Genomic DNA, 15622 nt, shown 5'->3' with positions numbered 1-15622 from the left:
AAAAGTATTATATTTTTAAGTAAGATTATTTTCTGAGGTTGTTATAAATTTTTTTTCTGGCAGTACAATGATTTGAATTTAGGACCTTATACTTGCTAGGCAGACACTCTCTCACTAATACCATTCCCACAAATCCACAAACTTAATTTGTAAAAAAATAAATAAATTACTGGCTGAGCACCAATGGCCCACACCTGTAATACTAGCTACTCAGGAGCTGAGATCTGAGAACTGTGGTTCAAAGAGGCAGGCAACAAATTCTATGACCCTCTTATCTCCAATTAACCACCAAATAATCACTAGTGGAGGTATGGCTCAAGAGGTAGAGTGACAACCTTAAACAAAAGAGATAAGGGACAGCACTCAGGCCCTAAATTCAAGCCCCAGTACCAGAAAAAACAAAGTGGGGGGAGGGTAAGTAAATAAGTATATTTCATCATCTTGACAGTAATTTTTAAAAAATTGTATTTACTTTACTCAAAACTCCAGTTTCCATGACTTTGTCATTTCTTAGTGAATAAAATCATTTGCTATAAAGATTCCTCCAATATCTGTACCAATTTGATAGCAAATACAATCAAGAAATCCACAATCTATGTTTCCAAAGATACCTAGTAAGCACACTCCTATAGGTGTAACATACATAGAAGACCACTATAAAAGCTGGGACTGTGGCTTAGTGTTAGTGGGCTTTCTTAGCATGCATGAAGCCCTAGGTTCAATTCCTGAGTACCACATAACAGAGCCAGAAGTAGCCAGGCATAGGTGGCTCACACCTGTAATCTTAGCTACTCAGGAGGATCACAGTTCAAAGCCAATCTGGGCAGGAAAATCCATGACACTCTTATCTCCAATTAACCACCAGAAAACCAGAAGTGGCACTGTGGCTCAAGTGGTAGAACACCAGACTTGAGCTGAAGAGCTCAGGGACAGTGCCCAAGCAGAGTTCAACCAAGAGTAACAACAATAACAACAAAAAGGAACAATAATTTAAAGTAATGTCACAAACATATATGAGAGCTATAATACTGTTTAATCACCTTTCAGAAGAGAAAAAGACTAGATAGAGAAATTCCACTCTAACTCAGATAAAATTAAAATTTAGTATGATTATATTGTCTGGTCCTCTAACAAGGACTAAAATGCTCTTCTGTATTACCTGGCAAACCGCTCCTTATCATTACACATCTGATCGTCATCACACCTGAAGAAGAAAAAAATGATTCATTTAATTCAAAGCATCACATTTGTTCTATCTATTACACCCTGATGTAAAAACTAAAAATGAGTAAAAATATTCAAAAAGAGAAGAGCTCATAGAAAAGCATAATAAAGCAATAAAAAACAGTAACAGCACAGCATCACACAGAACTTAAACAATCTCTTGACTAATATTTGTCAGGTTTCTGATTTCTTTATTACCTTATCAGACATAAAAAAAAAAAAAAAAAAAAAAAAAAACATAAGGACAGAGCTAACTACCCTGCTAGTAACACTATAAAATTAGGGATATAGCCGGACACTGGTGGCTCAGGCCTGTAATCCTAGCTACTCAGGAGACTGAGATCTGAGGATCGCGGTTCGAAGCCAGCCCGAACAGGAAAGTCCATGACACTTTTATCTCCAATTAACCACCAGAAAACTGGAAGTGGCACTGTGGCTCAAGTGGTAGAGTGCTAGCCTTGAGCTGAAGAGCTGAGGGACAGCGCCCAGGCCCAGAGTTCAAGCCCCACGACCAACCAAAAAAAAAAAAAAAATTTGGGATATAAGCCCTGGCTTACACCTGTAATCCTAGCTACTCAGGAGGCTGAGATCTGAGGATCATACTTTGAAGCCAGCCCAGGCTGGAAAGTCCATGTGACTCTAATTTCCAATAAACTATTCAGGAAAAAAAAAAAAAAGAAAGCCAGCAGTGGCAATGTGTTTCAAGTGGTAGAGCCCTAGACTTGAACTCAAGAAGCTCGGGGACAGTATGCAGGCCCTGAGTTCAAGCCTCAGGACCAGCAAAAGAAGAAGAAAGAAGTATGGAAGGAAGGGAAGAGGGAGGAAGGGAAAAGAAGAGAGAGAAGAGAAGAGAGAGAAAGGAAGAAAGGAAAAGGAAAAGGAAGCAAAGAAAGAATATATTTATTTCCCTTTTTAAAAACTGCAATTAAAAAAAAATACTACCTGGGCTGGGAAGGTGGCTCAGTGGTAGAGTGTTTGCCTTGAATACATGATGCCCTTGGTTTGATTCCTCAGCACCACATAAGCAGAAAAAGCTGGAAGTGGCGCTCTTGAGCTCAAGGCTGAAGAGCTGAGGGAGAATGCCCAGGCCCCAGAGTTCAGGCACCACGACGGACACAGACACACACAAAAAAATACTACCTGGCACTGGTGACTCATACCTGTAATTCTAGCTATTGATAAGGCTGAGATCTGAGGATCCCCATTCAAAGCCAGCCTGGACAGTAAGTAGTCTGTGAGACATCTATTTCTTATTAACCAGCCAAAAGCTGGACTTGGAAGTGTGGCTTGAATGAAAAAGCCAAGTGAGATCATGAGGCCTGAGTTCAACCCCTAGTACCAGCACACATGCATGCACATACACACAAACACAAAATGACATTTAAAAAAAAATACTAGGGTTTGAACTCAGTCTTGTGCTTGCTAGATAGGCACTCTACCACTTAGGCCATGCCTCTCAACCCAGGTTAATAGTGAATTCACATTGTGGTAGAAAAATAATCTAACCACGTTCCATCCTGCAAAACTGAAACTATATTCATTGGACATCATTTTCCCCTACCTTTAACCCCTGCCAACCACCAGTCTACTTTCTGTGGCTATGAATTTAATTACTCACATAATACCTCATATAAGCTTACCATGTAATACTTATCTCTTTTTTTTTCCAGTCCTGAGTCTTGAACTCAGGACCTGGGCACTGTCCCTGAGTTTATTTGCTCAAGGCTAGTGCTCTACCACTTTGAACCAGAGCCCCACTTCCAACTTTCTCATTAATTAGAGATAAGATTCTCATGGACTTTCCTGCCAAGGCTGGCCTCAAATCTCAATCGTCAGATCTCAGATCTCCTGAGTAGCTAAGCATGAGCTACAAGTGCCCAGCAATATCTGCCTTTTTGTGACTGACTTATCTTACTTAGTATAAAATCCTCAAAGTTCCCCCTTACCATGTGGCAGAATTTCTACCTGCCTATTCTACCCAAACCAGTCATCCCATTTTGGCTACTTAACATTTTAGTCTCAGATGGAAAGTGTGCTCCCCAGAGGCTTCTCTGATCCTCAATCTAAAGCTGTCTCTATACTGACCCTCATTAAGTAGTAGTCTGTTTCTCTTGTCATTTATCATTGTCCTATACAAGCATGAGACTCCAGTACTGCTCAAAACTTAAATAAAATTTTAATTAATAAAGCAATGAAGCCAGGCATCAGTGGTTCACACCTGTAATCCTAGCTACTCAGGAGGAAGCTGAGGTCTGAGGATTATGGTTCAAAGTCAATCTGGGCAGGCAAGTCCATAAGACTCTTTTCTCCAATAGAAAACCAGAAGTGGCACAGTGGCCTAAGTAGTAGAGTGCTAGCCTTGAGCTGAAGAGCTGAGGGACAGCGCCCAGGACCAGAGTTCAAGCCCCACAACCAACCAAAAATAAATAAATAAAATTATTAAATGAAACTTTGGTAGCCATATAACCAAATTTTTTTTTTTTTTTTTTGTCAGTCATGGGGCTTGAACTCTGGGCCTGGGCGCTGTCCCTGCGCTCTTCAGCTTAAGGCGGGCACTCTACCACTTGAGCCACAGCACCACTTCTGGTTTTCCAGTAGCTTATTGGAGATAAGTCTTATGGACTTTCCTGCAGGAGCTGGCCTGGAACTGTGATCCTCAGATCTCAGCGTCCTGAGTAACTAGGATTGCCAGACTTGAGCCACCGGCACCCCACTCCAAATAATATTTTTTAAAAAGGCTCCTTTATTTACTTATCAAGCATCCATTTAGCAATATTCAAACTACATGGGTAATATTTCCAAATTCAGAAAGAAAAATGAAGGAAGACTGCAGTCAAAGTTATTTCCTTTCTTTGAGTTTTATTTCTTTTTCACATAAAAACGAGCAAAACATTGGGTATTCAGTAAGAATATCCCAACTTTCTGGAAGAACTCTTTATTTTATTTTATTTATTTATTTTTTAAATTTTATTGTCAGTCGTGGGGCCTGAACTCTGGGCCTGGGCTGCTGTCCCTCAGCTCTTCAGCTCAAGACTCTACCATTTGAGCCATAGCGCCACTTCCGGATTTTTCTGCTTATGTAGTGCTGAAGAATCAAAACCAGGACCTCTTGCATGCGAGGCAAGCACTCTACCACTGAGCCACCTTCCCAGCCCCAGAAGAACCCTTTAAAAATGTATTTTAAAATCCAGTTTTAATGCTCCAGAAGATTCTTTTCTTTTCTTTTTTTTTCCTGCTGGTCATGGCGCTTCATGGGCCTAGGCACTGTCCCCGAGCTCTTCAGCTCAAAGCAAGCACTCTTCCACTTCAGCCACAGCGCCACTTCCAGTTTTCTGGTGGTTAATTAGAGATAATAGTCTCATGGACTTTGCTGCCCAGACTGGCTTTGAAGTGTGATCCTCAGATCTCAGCCTCTTGAGCAGTTAGGATTACAGGTGTGAGCCACCACCACCCGGCAGGCTTGCCTTCTTAAGGACAAGACTACAAACACAACCATTATAGCTGAATTGAACCTCGCTGACCAAATCTGCCTTATGAACAAGTCTGGGCAAGATCAGCAGAATAACCATGCAATCAATCCACAGAACTGTGAGAAATAATAAACTATTGTTCTTCTTAAACCATGCATCAACACATTATTGATATTCAGAGAATCTTATAAACTCTGTCCTCTCTTCACTGAGATCTTATCTATGAAATCATTCATAGAATGCCTGAAAACTGGGATATAATATGAAAATATACAGGTTTAGGATGAAGCACTCTTCTTAGGCCTAAAAACAAAAATATTACAAGACAGAACTACAAAGATCAATAACTAATTTTCAATATTAAAAGTCTCAAAAATTTTCAAACTCTTACCTCAAAAATTTACTGTTCCCTTCTCCATCATCATCAAAATCCAGCCTGGGGAAAGCCAATAAATAACTGTAAGCCTACTGAAAATGCAGAATACTAAGAAATTGAAATTTATTTGTTTTGTTTTGTTTTTGCTGGTTGTGGGGCCTGAACTCTGGGCCTGGACGCTGTCCCTCAGCAATTCAGCTCAAGGCGAGCGCTCTACCACTTGAGCCACAGCGCCACTTCCAGCTTTTTCTGCTTATGTGGTGTTCAGGAATTGAACCCAGGGCCTCATGCATGCAAGGCAAGCACTCTACCACCAAGCCACCTTCCCAGCCCAAGAAACTGAAATTTCTTAACACAAGCTTCCTTATACTCACCCAAATAAAAAGAAAAGAGGAAGAGGGCTGAAGTTAATCAAATCTATATTACCTCTTCTCTATAACGTCAAAATGGAAAAGAAGTAGGGGAATAAAACCAGGCCTGATGGCATATTCTTTTTTTTCTTTTTTTTTTGAGTCCGGTCATGGGGCCTGAACTCTGGGCCTGGGCGCTGTCCCTCAGCTCTTCAGCTCAAGGCTAACACTCTACCATTTGAGCCACAGCGCCACTTTCGGCTTTTTTCTTTTTGCTTATGTGGTGCTGAGGAATCGAACCCAGGGCCTCAGAGGCATGCAAGGCAAGCACTCTACCACTGAGCCATCTTCCCAGCTCCTGATGGCATATTCTTATACTATCAGCACTTGGAAGACTGACCAGAAGAATTATGAGCGTGAGGCCAGCCAAGGATACATCATAAGACCTTGTTTAAAAAAAAAAAAAAAAAAAAAGCCGGGCGCTGGTGGCTCACGCCTGTAATCCCAGCTACTCAGGAGGCTGAGATCTGAGTATTGCGGTTCAAATCCAGCCCGGGCAGGAGAGACTGTGAGACTCCTATCTCCAATAAACCACCAGAAAACCGGAAGTGGCGCTGTAGCTCAAGTGGTAGAGTGCTCGCCTTCTGAGCTGAAGAGCTGAGGGACAGCGCCCAGGCCCAGAGTTCAAGCCCCACAGCCGACCAAAAAAAAAAGAAAAAGAAAAAAAATTGGGCAATAGGAAAAGACTACTCACTATCACTATACTTCCTGGGGTAGCAGCCCACCTCCAACCAAAGGTCTGCATCCAAATATAACTACTACAGAAGGAATAGGAATGTACTCAAAAACAATAAGGAAAAAAAAAGAGAATGATTCAGGTCTATTTTTATTTTGTTGGTTGTAGGGATTGAACTCAGGGCCTGGGTACTGTCCCTGAGCTCATTTGCTCAAGGTTAGTGCTCTACTACTTTAAGCCACAGTGCCACTTCCAGCTTTTGAGTGGTTAATTGAAGATAAGAGTCTCATGGGACTTTTCTGCCCAGGCTGGCTTGAAACTGCAATCTTCAGATCTCTGCCTCCTGAGTAGCTAGGATTACATGTGTGAGGCACGGGCACTGGACTTCAGATCACTACTTAATGTAGTGCTGAGAATCAAAGATAGAGCCTTGTGTATACAAGACAAGTGCTTTATCACTGCTAAACTAAAATATACAACTTTTTTTTTTTTTTAAGATTTTTTTTTTTGGGGGGGGGGTCTGGTCGTGGGGCCTGAACTCTGGGCCTGGGCACTGTCCCTCAGCTCTTCAGCTCAAGGCTAGCCCTCTACCACTTGAGCCACAGCGCCACTTCCAACTTTTATCTTATGTGGTGCTGAGGAATCGAACCCAGGGCCTCAAGCATGCAAGGCAAGTGCTCTACCACTGAGCCACATTCCCAGCCCCACAACTTTTTATTTCTATAGTTTATGAATGTTACCAGTTTTTTATAACTATTTATTTATTTAGTGCTTGTTCTGGGGCTTGAACTCAGGGCCTAGGTGCCATCCCTGAGCATTTTGCTCAAGGCTGGCATTCTATCACCTGAGCTATATCTCCACTTATGGCTTTTTGATGGCTAATTCGAGATCAGAGACTCATGGACTTTCCTGCCCCGGCTGGCTCTGAACCTTGATCCTCAGATCTCAGCTTCCTGAGTAGCTAGGATTATAGGCATGAACACACTGGTACAGCTTGAAATCTTTTAAAGCAGTTAACATGACATGAGAATGGCCTAGACAAAGAAGCTTGTTAGTTTAAACACATAACCATTAGTACACTCAAGATGCCATTTTAGATGAGGGGGAAAAAAATCTTTGCTCTCAATGTGGTTTCTGCTTAAGACAAATACAAAGAAAATACAGGTGAGAATGGGAAAATGTCATGTGAGGGACATAACATGCTATGGATGTTCAATGAAAGGAGAGAGAACTTTCATTTCAGGGGATTAGTAAAGATTACAGGTAACAGGGGAGGCCAATTTCCTATTACATCTGTACTCACCTTAATCCAGTAATCACTTTTAGCATCTCTACCGGTGGGATAATTTGGTAGGATAAGTCTCTACATGGGTTACCGATGAAGTATATGATATCAATCCTAAAAATATTTGTTCCTCTTCCTCTTTCAGGATGTCCTTGATCATTTATCAAAATTCTAATCCACCTTATAATTCTATCAATAAGAGTCCTAAAGAAATAATATGAGCCTGGCGCTGGTGGCTCACGCCTATGATCCTAGCTACTCAGGAGGCTGAGATCTGAGGATCTCCGTTCAAAGCCAGCCTGGGTAGGAAAGTCCATGAGTCTCTGATCTTGAATTAGCCATCAAAAAGCCATAAGTGGAGATATAGCTCAGGTGATAGAATGCCAGCCTTGAGCAAAATGCTCAGGGATGGCACGGCACCTAGGCCCTGAGTTCAAGCCCCAGAACAAGCACTAAATAAATAAATAAATAGACTCTTATCTCCAATAAACCACTAGAAAACCAGAAGTGGCTCTGTGACTCAAGTGGTAGAGCACTCACCTTGAGCTGAAGAGTACAGAGACAGAGCCCAAGCCCTGAATTCAAGCCCCATGACCAACCCAAAAAAAAAAAAAAGAAGTTCACTGTAGCAATACACATAAAAACAAAACCTTCAAAACAACTTAAGTGTTCTGAAAAGGAGTTACGTTCATACTTCTGTGCAAATATTTAAAACTTACATAGAATATAAAACAATACCAAAAAAAGGCTATTTGATGTAGTAAGATGCAAAGATTTGTTAACTATTCAAAAAGATTCTGGTTTAAAACTATAGAAAATAAATACACTAGAAAGGTTGATTGTAATGCTGGGCAAAGTGATTCACACCTGAAATCCTAACTGATGAGAAAGCTGAGATCTGAAGATCAAGGTTCAAAGCCAGATGGGTAGGAAAGTCCATGAAACTCTTTTTTTTTTTTTTTTTTTGGTCCGGTCGTGGGGCCTGAACTCTGGGCCTGGGCGCTGTCCCTCAGCTCTTCAGCTCAAGGCTAGCGCTCTACCACTTGAGCCACAGTGCCACTTCCAGCTTTTTTCTTTTTGCTTATGTGGTGCTGAGGAATCGAACCCAGGGCCTCAAGCATGTGAGGCAAGCGCTCTACCACTGAGCCACCTTCCCAGCCCCCCCATGAAACTCTTATCTCCTATTAACCACCAAAAAGCAAGAAATGGAGGTGTGGCTCCAGTGGTAGAGTGCCAGTCTTAAGCGAAATAGCTAAGAGCCAGCACACAGGCCTTGAGTTAAAGCCCCAGTACTAGCACACAGCCACACAAAATATGATGGTCATTTTGTTGTTTCTTTTTTCTTTTTTGTCCATCATGGGGCCTGAACTCTGGGCCTGGGCATTGTCCCTCAGCTCTTCAGCTCAAGGCTCGTGCTCTATCATCTGAGCCACAGGCGCCACTTCTGGCTTTTTCTGCTTATGTGGTGCTGCAGAATCTAACCTAGGGCCTCATGATGCAAGGCAAGCACTCTACCACTGAACCACTTTCCCAGGCCCTGTTATGTACATTTTATACATTTTTTTCTGACACTGGAATTTACATATAGTTGGGATGTGTTTAATCAAAGTATTCATGTTGTAAATATTTTAAAAAGTATTGATATAATATATATACATTGTAACCTCTTTTATTTTATATTCTAATAGCTTTACAATGTTCCATTTTAAAATATATAACTTTCTTAGATGAACCCTAATTTCTGAAATTTATATTACTTCCAACTTTTTCCTAATATATATTACCAGCATACCCTGTTTTACAGTGAACTCTAATGCTAAACGCTTAATGTTCACAGCTAGATTTACATACAATTAACTTTAGAACCTTTGAAAGTTACTTATTCATTTTATATCTCAGTAGCTAAGTAAAAATGTATAAAGCACTCGGTCATATAAGAAATTATTTTGTGCCAGGCGCTGGTGACTCATGCCTGTAATCCTAGCTACTCAGGAGGCTGAGATCTGAAGATGGCGGTTCAAAGCCAGCCTGGGCGGGAAACTCTGTGAGGCTCTTATCTCCCATAAACCACTAGAAAACAGGAAGTGGCGTTGTGGCTCAAGTGGTAGAGCACTCGCCTTGAGCTGAAGAGCTGAGGGACAGTGCCCAAGCCCAGAGTTCAAGCCCCACGACCGACAAAAAAAAAAAAATTGTTTTGGGCTGGGAAGGTGACTTAGTGGTAGAGTGCTTGCGTACCATGCATGAAGTCCTGGGTTTGATTCCTCATTATCACACAAATAGAAAAAGCCAGAAGTTGTGCTGTGGCTCAAGTGGTAGAGTGCTAGCCTTGAGCAAAAGAAGCTCAGGGACAGTGCCCAGGCACTGAGTTCAAACCCCAGGACAGGCAAAAGAAAAAAAAAATATTTCTTGTTTTGCAATAGGGTCTTCTAAATAGCCCAGGGTGGTCTAGAAGGCTTATCTTCCTGCTTTTGCCTCCACAATGCTGAAATTACAGGCATGCACTACCACACCCAACAGTTACATAATTTTTTTAAAAAGTTTTTCACTTTTGACTTCTTTTATTTATTTTTTATGTGGTACTAAGGAATTGAACCCAGGGCTTCATGTATGCTAGACCAGCACTCTACCACTAAGCTACCTTCCCAGCCCCAAGTTACATAATTTTTTAAAATAAAGCCTCACTTGGGAGGTGGAAGCAGGAGGACTGTGGGTTTCAGGCCAGCCTAGACACACAAAGAGACCCTGTCTCAAATAAAAAGAAAGATAAATCCAGGTGCTGGCTCACACCTATAATCCTAGCTTCTCCAGAGGCTCAAATCTAAGGATTATGGTTCAAAGCCAGCCTGGACAGGAAGTTTCATTCTACTTTTATCTATAATTAACCACCAAAAAAAGACAGAAGTAGAGTTGTGGCTCAAGTGGTAGAGTCTAGCCTTGAGTAAAAAAGCTCTGGGTCAGTGTCCAGGCTCTGACTTCAAACTCCCAGATCAGCACAAAATTTAAATTAAAAAAAAAAAGAAAAACAAAACAACAAGAAAGACAAGACAAAAACAACAACAAAAAAGAAAACTGTATCTGGGTGTCAGTGGCTTACACCTGTAATCCTAGCTACTCAGAAGGCTGAGATCTGAGGATCACAGTTTGAAGCCAGCCAGAGCAGGAAAGTCTATGAGATTTATCTCCAATTAAATCACAGAAAAAGCCGGAAGTGGCATTGTAGTTCAAGTGGTAGAGTGCTAGCCTTGAGCAAAAGAAACTCAGGGTCAGTGCCCAGGCCCTAAATTTAAGCCCCATGACTGGCAAAAGAAAAAAAGAGCCTGGCGCTGGTGGTCACGCCTGTAATCCTAGCTACTCAGGAGGCTGAGATCTGAGGATCACAGTTCAAAACCAGCCCGGGGAAGGAGAGACCATGAGACTCCAATCTCCAATAAACCACCAGAAAACCGGAAGTGGCGCGGTAGCTCAAGTCGTAGAGTGCTTGCCTTGAGCTGAAGAGCTGAGAGACAGCGCCCAGGCCCAGAGTTCAAGCCCCACGACCGACCAAAAAAAAAAAAAAAGAGTCAGAAGTAGTCATGGAGACTGAGCAACTAACTAAATCAGACAGTTTATAATTTTTTTTTTTTAATTTTTTTTTTTTTTTGGGGTCGGGTTGTGGGGCCTGAACCCTGGCCTGGGGGCTGTCCCTCAGCTCTTCAGCTCAAGGCTAGGGCTCTACCACTTGAGCCACAGCCCCACTTCCGGCTTTTCTTTTCTGCTTATGTGGTGCTGAGGAATCGAACCCAGGGCCTCAGGCATGCAAGGCAAGCACTCTACCACTGAGCCACCTTCCCAGCCCCTAAATCAGACAGCTTATAAGAAGAGACATTCAAGACACGATATTCAAACTCACCCTTGTCGCCTTTTAATAGCCCTCTGGACAATGGTTCCTCCACCTTGAATCCCAGGCCCAGGGTTTCCAGAGGCAATAGTGGATCCCAATGATGGTACATCTGTTGCCATTTCTTTCAGAAAAGGAAAAAAAAAAATTATCACCAATATCGAGTTGGCTAAAAAAAAGGTTCAACATATAAATAAAAATCTTGATTTATTATAAGACTCAAATATTCACATACAGTACTCTTCTTGAATTCTTACATTAGCAAAAGATTGTCTCATACCTCATTTTTCCAACTTCATATGAACACTATATTCTGTAGCTTTCTTTTTTTTTTTTTTTGGAAACAGGGTCTTCTATGTAGCCCAGGCTGGCCTTGAACCTGCAATCCTTCTGACTCAGTCTCTAGAGTACTAAGATTATAGGCATGTGGCATCATACCAGAGTAGCATTCACTTTAGTCTTATAACAGTAACATAGTAGAAATGAAACTGAACACATTTACAAGTTGGTTTATATATTTCTTGCAAGCAATAAATATTTCTACCTTTTAAGAATTAAACAGTATGCCCAGCTGGGATTCATTTTTGTTGATTCATTGTGGACCTTAGGACCAGAACTTATTAAGAGTTGGGAGAGCCAAGAGCCATTATCTAATCTGGCAGACACAGGCACAATATGTCCAGGATATAGACACATAGAGACCATCGATCACATCTTGGGAGTCTGTACCCCCCTACTCTGCTATCTGTATTCTTGTAAGCAAACTCTGGCCCATGTTAATGTATGTGCTTTACTTTTCTTGTGAAAAAATATTTATTGTTTAATAGTATCAGAATTGGGAGCTCTTTCTATGAGACAATCTATAAGAGGCCGAAACCCAAAGGATGTGAATAATTGCATCTTCTGGTTTGTTAAAAATTGAAAAGAATATTCTTTTTACAACTTTTTTCCAAGAACCAAATGTAAGACTATATAAATATTGCGAAAGTTCAGTTTTATTTCCTTACTCTTGTTTTAATACACTCGTGTCAAAAAAGGTTTCCATAGGATGGTACAATGGAACAGGATAGGAAATACTTTAAACAAGGTCTGATGGATGCCCTGACATAGAAACGAGCATTTCAATATTAAGTTTAAAATAGTATTTTTAATAATAAAGATATAAAATGCTGAAATCTAAAAAAAATGAATTAGAGGAATTATAGAGTAAAAACACCTAAATTTCAATATTTAAAGTTCCAAGAAAATAAAACAGAAAGGCCCTTATTATGTCTCTTTTTCCTGCCCTTTTACTATTCTTCCTTCCTTCCCACTCAGTTCCATCCCCTAAGAGTAAATAATGCTAACACCTGAGTACATCTGGATCTCTAGTGCTTTCCTCAGTTTATATTCACATCACTTGAGCTTGTAACCAAAAACAGCACATCTTTTCTCAGTAAAAATGGAACATTGATTGGCAACTTGCATTTTTCATAAAAATATACATCATGGTTATCTATTTACACACACTTGAAATCACACACATTTTTTTTCTAGGATACAGTGCATCATTCCTGAATGTGCTACAATATCAGGTCCATGTATGGAGAGAAGTTATTATTCCATCTCCCTGCTCCATATTATCCACATTAGCCTTAGAGGACGAATCAAATAGTAAATCAGTAAGAACAGATACTACACTTGATCTTAGCCAAAGGCTGAGAAGTGGTCATATATACTTTATTTATATGACTTCACATTACATAAATGTTTCATGCATAAATGTATTTTTAATTATAACATTTACATTGGGATGTGCTCTCACAGGAATTATTAAAAACAAAAAAAGGGGGTGGGAATGTGGCTTAGTGGTAGAGTGCCTAGCATACATGAAATCCTGGGTTCCATTCCTCAGTACCACATACAGAGAAAAAGCCAGAAGTAACGCTGTGGCTCAAGTGGTACAGTGCTAGCCTTGAGCAAAAAGCAGCTCAGGGACAGTGCCCAGGCCCTACGTTCAAGCCCCAGAACTGGCAAAATAAATAATTCTCTCTCTCTCTCTCTCTATTCCCCCTCCCCTCTAGAAAGGAAAGAAACAAAGAGGAGAGCCCTTGAAGACTCAGGGCAAAGGAAATGCCATCAGTGCTACCTGTGAGCAATACAAGAAGCATGAGTGTGACTGACTCCAGGCATACAGGCAAAGGCCAAGGCAAGTGGACACAAGCCACAAAACCACTTCGGTTCCTTATCTGCCTTTTTCTATTTCTACTGTGTGATTTCTGCGTGCCTCTTCTTGTAGGTAGCAACAGAAAGCTCACTATCAGAGCTGCCCTGCTTTTTCACACTCTGTCAAGAAAGCTGACACTATTGCTAGCAGTCATGGCTCTGGCAGCAGTTCCGGCCTGCTTCCACTGTGTTCTCTCTTCTAATACTACAGGCCCTCATTGTACCATATTTTATTCAACCAGTCCTCAACTGAATGACATTTACGTTGTTCCTCTAAGTTTTTACTATTATAAATAATGCTCTAAGAATATTTGCATATGTCAGGCACCGGTGGCTCACGCCTGTAATCCTAGCTACATTGCTTGCTACCACTGAGTTACATTCCCAGCCAGCAATTAAATTTTTGATGGAGCTGGAACTGTGGTTCCGTGGTAGAGCATCTGCCTAGCAAGTGTGAGGCCAAACTCTAACTCCAGTATGGAGAGCAGGGGGAATTCCCTAAATTTTGATGGATAGTACAAAAATTACATTCCCAAAGTGCTGCTGAAATACACTCCCACTAACAGGATATAACCGAACTTGTTAAGCCAGGCGCTGATGGCTCAAGCCTGTAATCCTAGCTACTCAGGAGGCTGAGATATGAGGATCACAGTTCAAAGCCAGTCCAGGCAAGTAACTCGGTGAGACTCTAATCTCCAATCAACCACTCAGAAAGCCAGAAGTGGTGCTGTTGCTCAAGTGGTAGAGTGCTTGCCTTGAGCTGAAGAGCTGAGGGACAGCGCTCAGACCCAGAGTTCAAGCCCCACGATCGTCCATATTCCATATTTGTAAAGCAAATATGGAAGAAGGAACAGCAGTTGTAATTTGACTCTGAATACATATTGTGTATACACATGTGCATGCCCTTCTTCTGTCACCAGAGAAGATATCTGTCCAGTAAACAAGGACTATGTCCTGCCTGGTATTGGTTGATTATATCCTTTATAATATAATGTCCTTTAATGAAGAAACCAGTGCTCCTCAGAGAAATGACTGGTTCTATGGCTAGGGAATATGCAAAAATGAATCTAGAGCATCATATCCATGCTAACAAAGAGTAAGGAAGTTTTTTTTTTGTTTTTAACTTTTTTTTTTAATGATGCTGGTTTGAAGTCAGGATCTTGCACATGCTAGGCAAATACTCTTCCATTTGATGATGCCTCCGTGTGTTTTTACTTATTTTTCCAAGAGGTTTCTCAATTTTTGCCCAGGGCTAGCTTCAGACCATGATCCTCCCATCTACGCCTCCTGCATAACTGAGATTACAGACAAGAAACACCATGCCCAACCTTCTTATTGAGATGGAGTCTTTCTAACTTTGCTCAGTCTCACCTTGAACTATGATCCTTCCAATCTGTCTCCGAAGTACCAGGGAGGACAAGCATAAACCATTGCACTTGACTATTTCTATTATTCTTACTACATCTTACACGGAAAAAAATATTATTTGTTTTTATTTGTATTTCTTTTTTAGATTCTTTAAAGTCAACTGATATTAGAGTTGACTTCATATTTTTAACATTTTTATACTGAAAAATGTGTTATGGTTTGGAGATCATTCAATTGTTTTAATGTCCTCTAAGAGTCCACTTGTGAAAATCTTGATCTGTATGTGCTGTAGAATTTGGAAGGTCAAGGCCAGTGGAAGGGCCTACCTCACTGAGAGCATACCCATTGAGGACCTTTTCCATTAATTTCCTTTATCTTGTCTCTCTCTCACTTCCACCTTCCTGACTTGAAAGTGAGCACTAGCTACTGAATGGACCATTATACACTACCATTAAGTGAGCAGATGCAGGTGCCATGCCTTTGCACCTTCCAATCTGTGAACTAAGTCTTTTTGTTTATGCATTAGTTGACTCAGGTACTCCATTATAGTAACATAGTTAATACAATGTGTTTTTTTCTAGTGAATTTGTAAAATATATCAGTATGTAAAAGAAATTAGATCCGGGCTGGGAAGGTGGCTCAGTGGTAGAGCGCTTGCCTTGCATGCCTGAGGCCCTGGGTTCGATTCCTCAGCACCACATAAGCAAAAAGAAAAAAGCCGGAAGTGGCGC

The 15622-nt window shown here is 41.0% G+C and overlaps 1 protein-coding gene and 1 pseudogene across 5 annotated transcripts in view; both read right to left on the bottom strand.

The window, feature by feature from the left end:
• Window positions 1-15622, bottom strand: part of Arnt (aryl hydrocarbon receptor nuclear translocator) — a 66508-nt gene that overhangs the window by 38402 nt on the left and 12484 nt on the right. For 4 of the 5 annotated variants that reach the window (XM_042682370.1, XM_042682371.1, XM_042682372.1 and 1 more), the window contains exons 2-4: window positions 11331-11442; window positions 5086-5130; window positions 1160-1204 (exon numbers count right to left, since the gene is read on the bottom strand). In XM_042682370.1, coding sequence (XP_042538304.1) covers window positions 1160-1204; window positions 5086-5130; window positions 11331-11442 — 202 coding nt within the window. Of the gene's footprint in view, window positions 1-1159; window positions 1205-5085; window positions 5160-11313; window positions 11443-15622 lie in introns of those variants that run through there. The other variant, XM_042682375.1, reaches the window with a different exon arrangement.
• Window positions 12856-13027, bottom strand: LOC122109783 (annotated as a pseudogene).

This window comes from Dipodomys spectabilis, unplaced genomic scaffold (assembly GCF_019054845.1).
Source record: "Dipodomys spectabilis isolate Male_0828 unplaced genomic scaffold, ASM1905484v1 ptg000069l, whole genome shotgun sequence".
In the NCBI taxonomy this organism is placed as follows: domain Eukaryota; kingdom Metazoa; phylum Chordata; class Mammalia; order Rodentia; family Heteromyidae; genus Dipodomys; species Dipodomys spectabilis.
The sequence above is the reverse complement of the archived record's forward strand: the minus strand, read 5'-3'. Positions and strand labels throughout refer to the sequence as shown.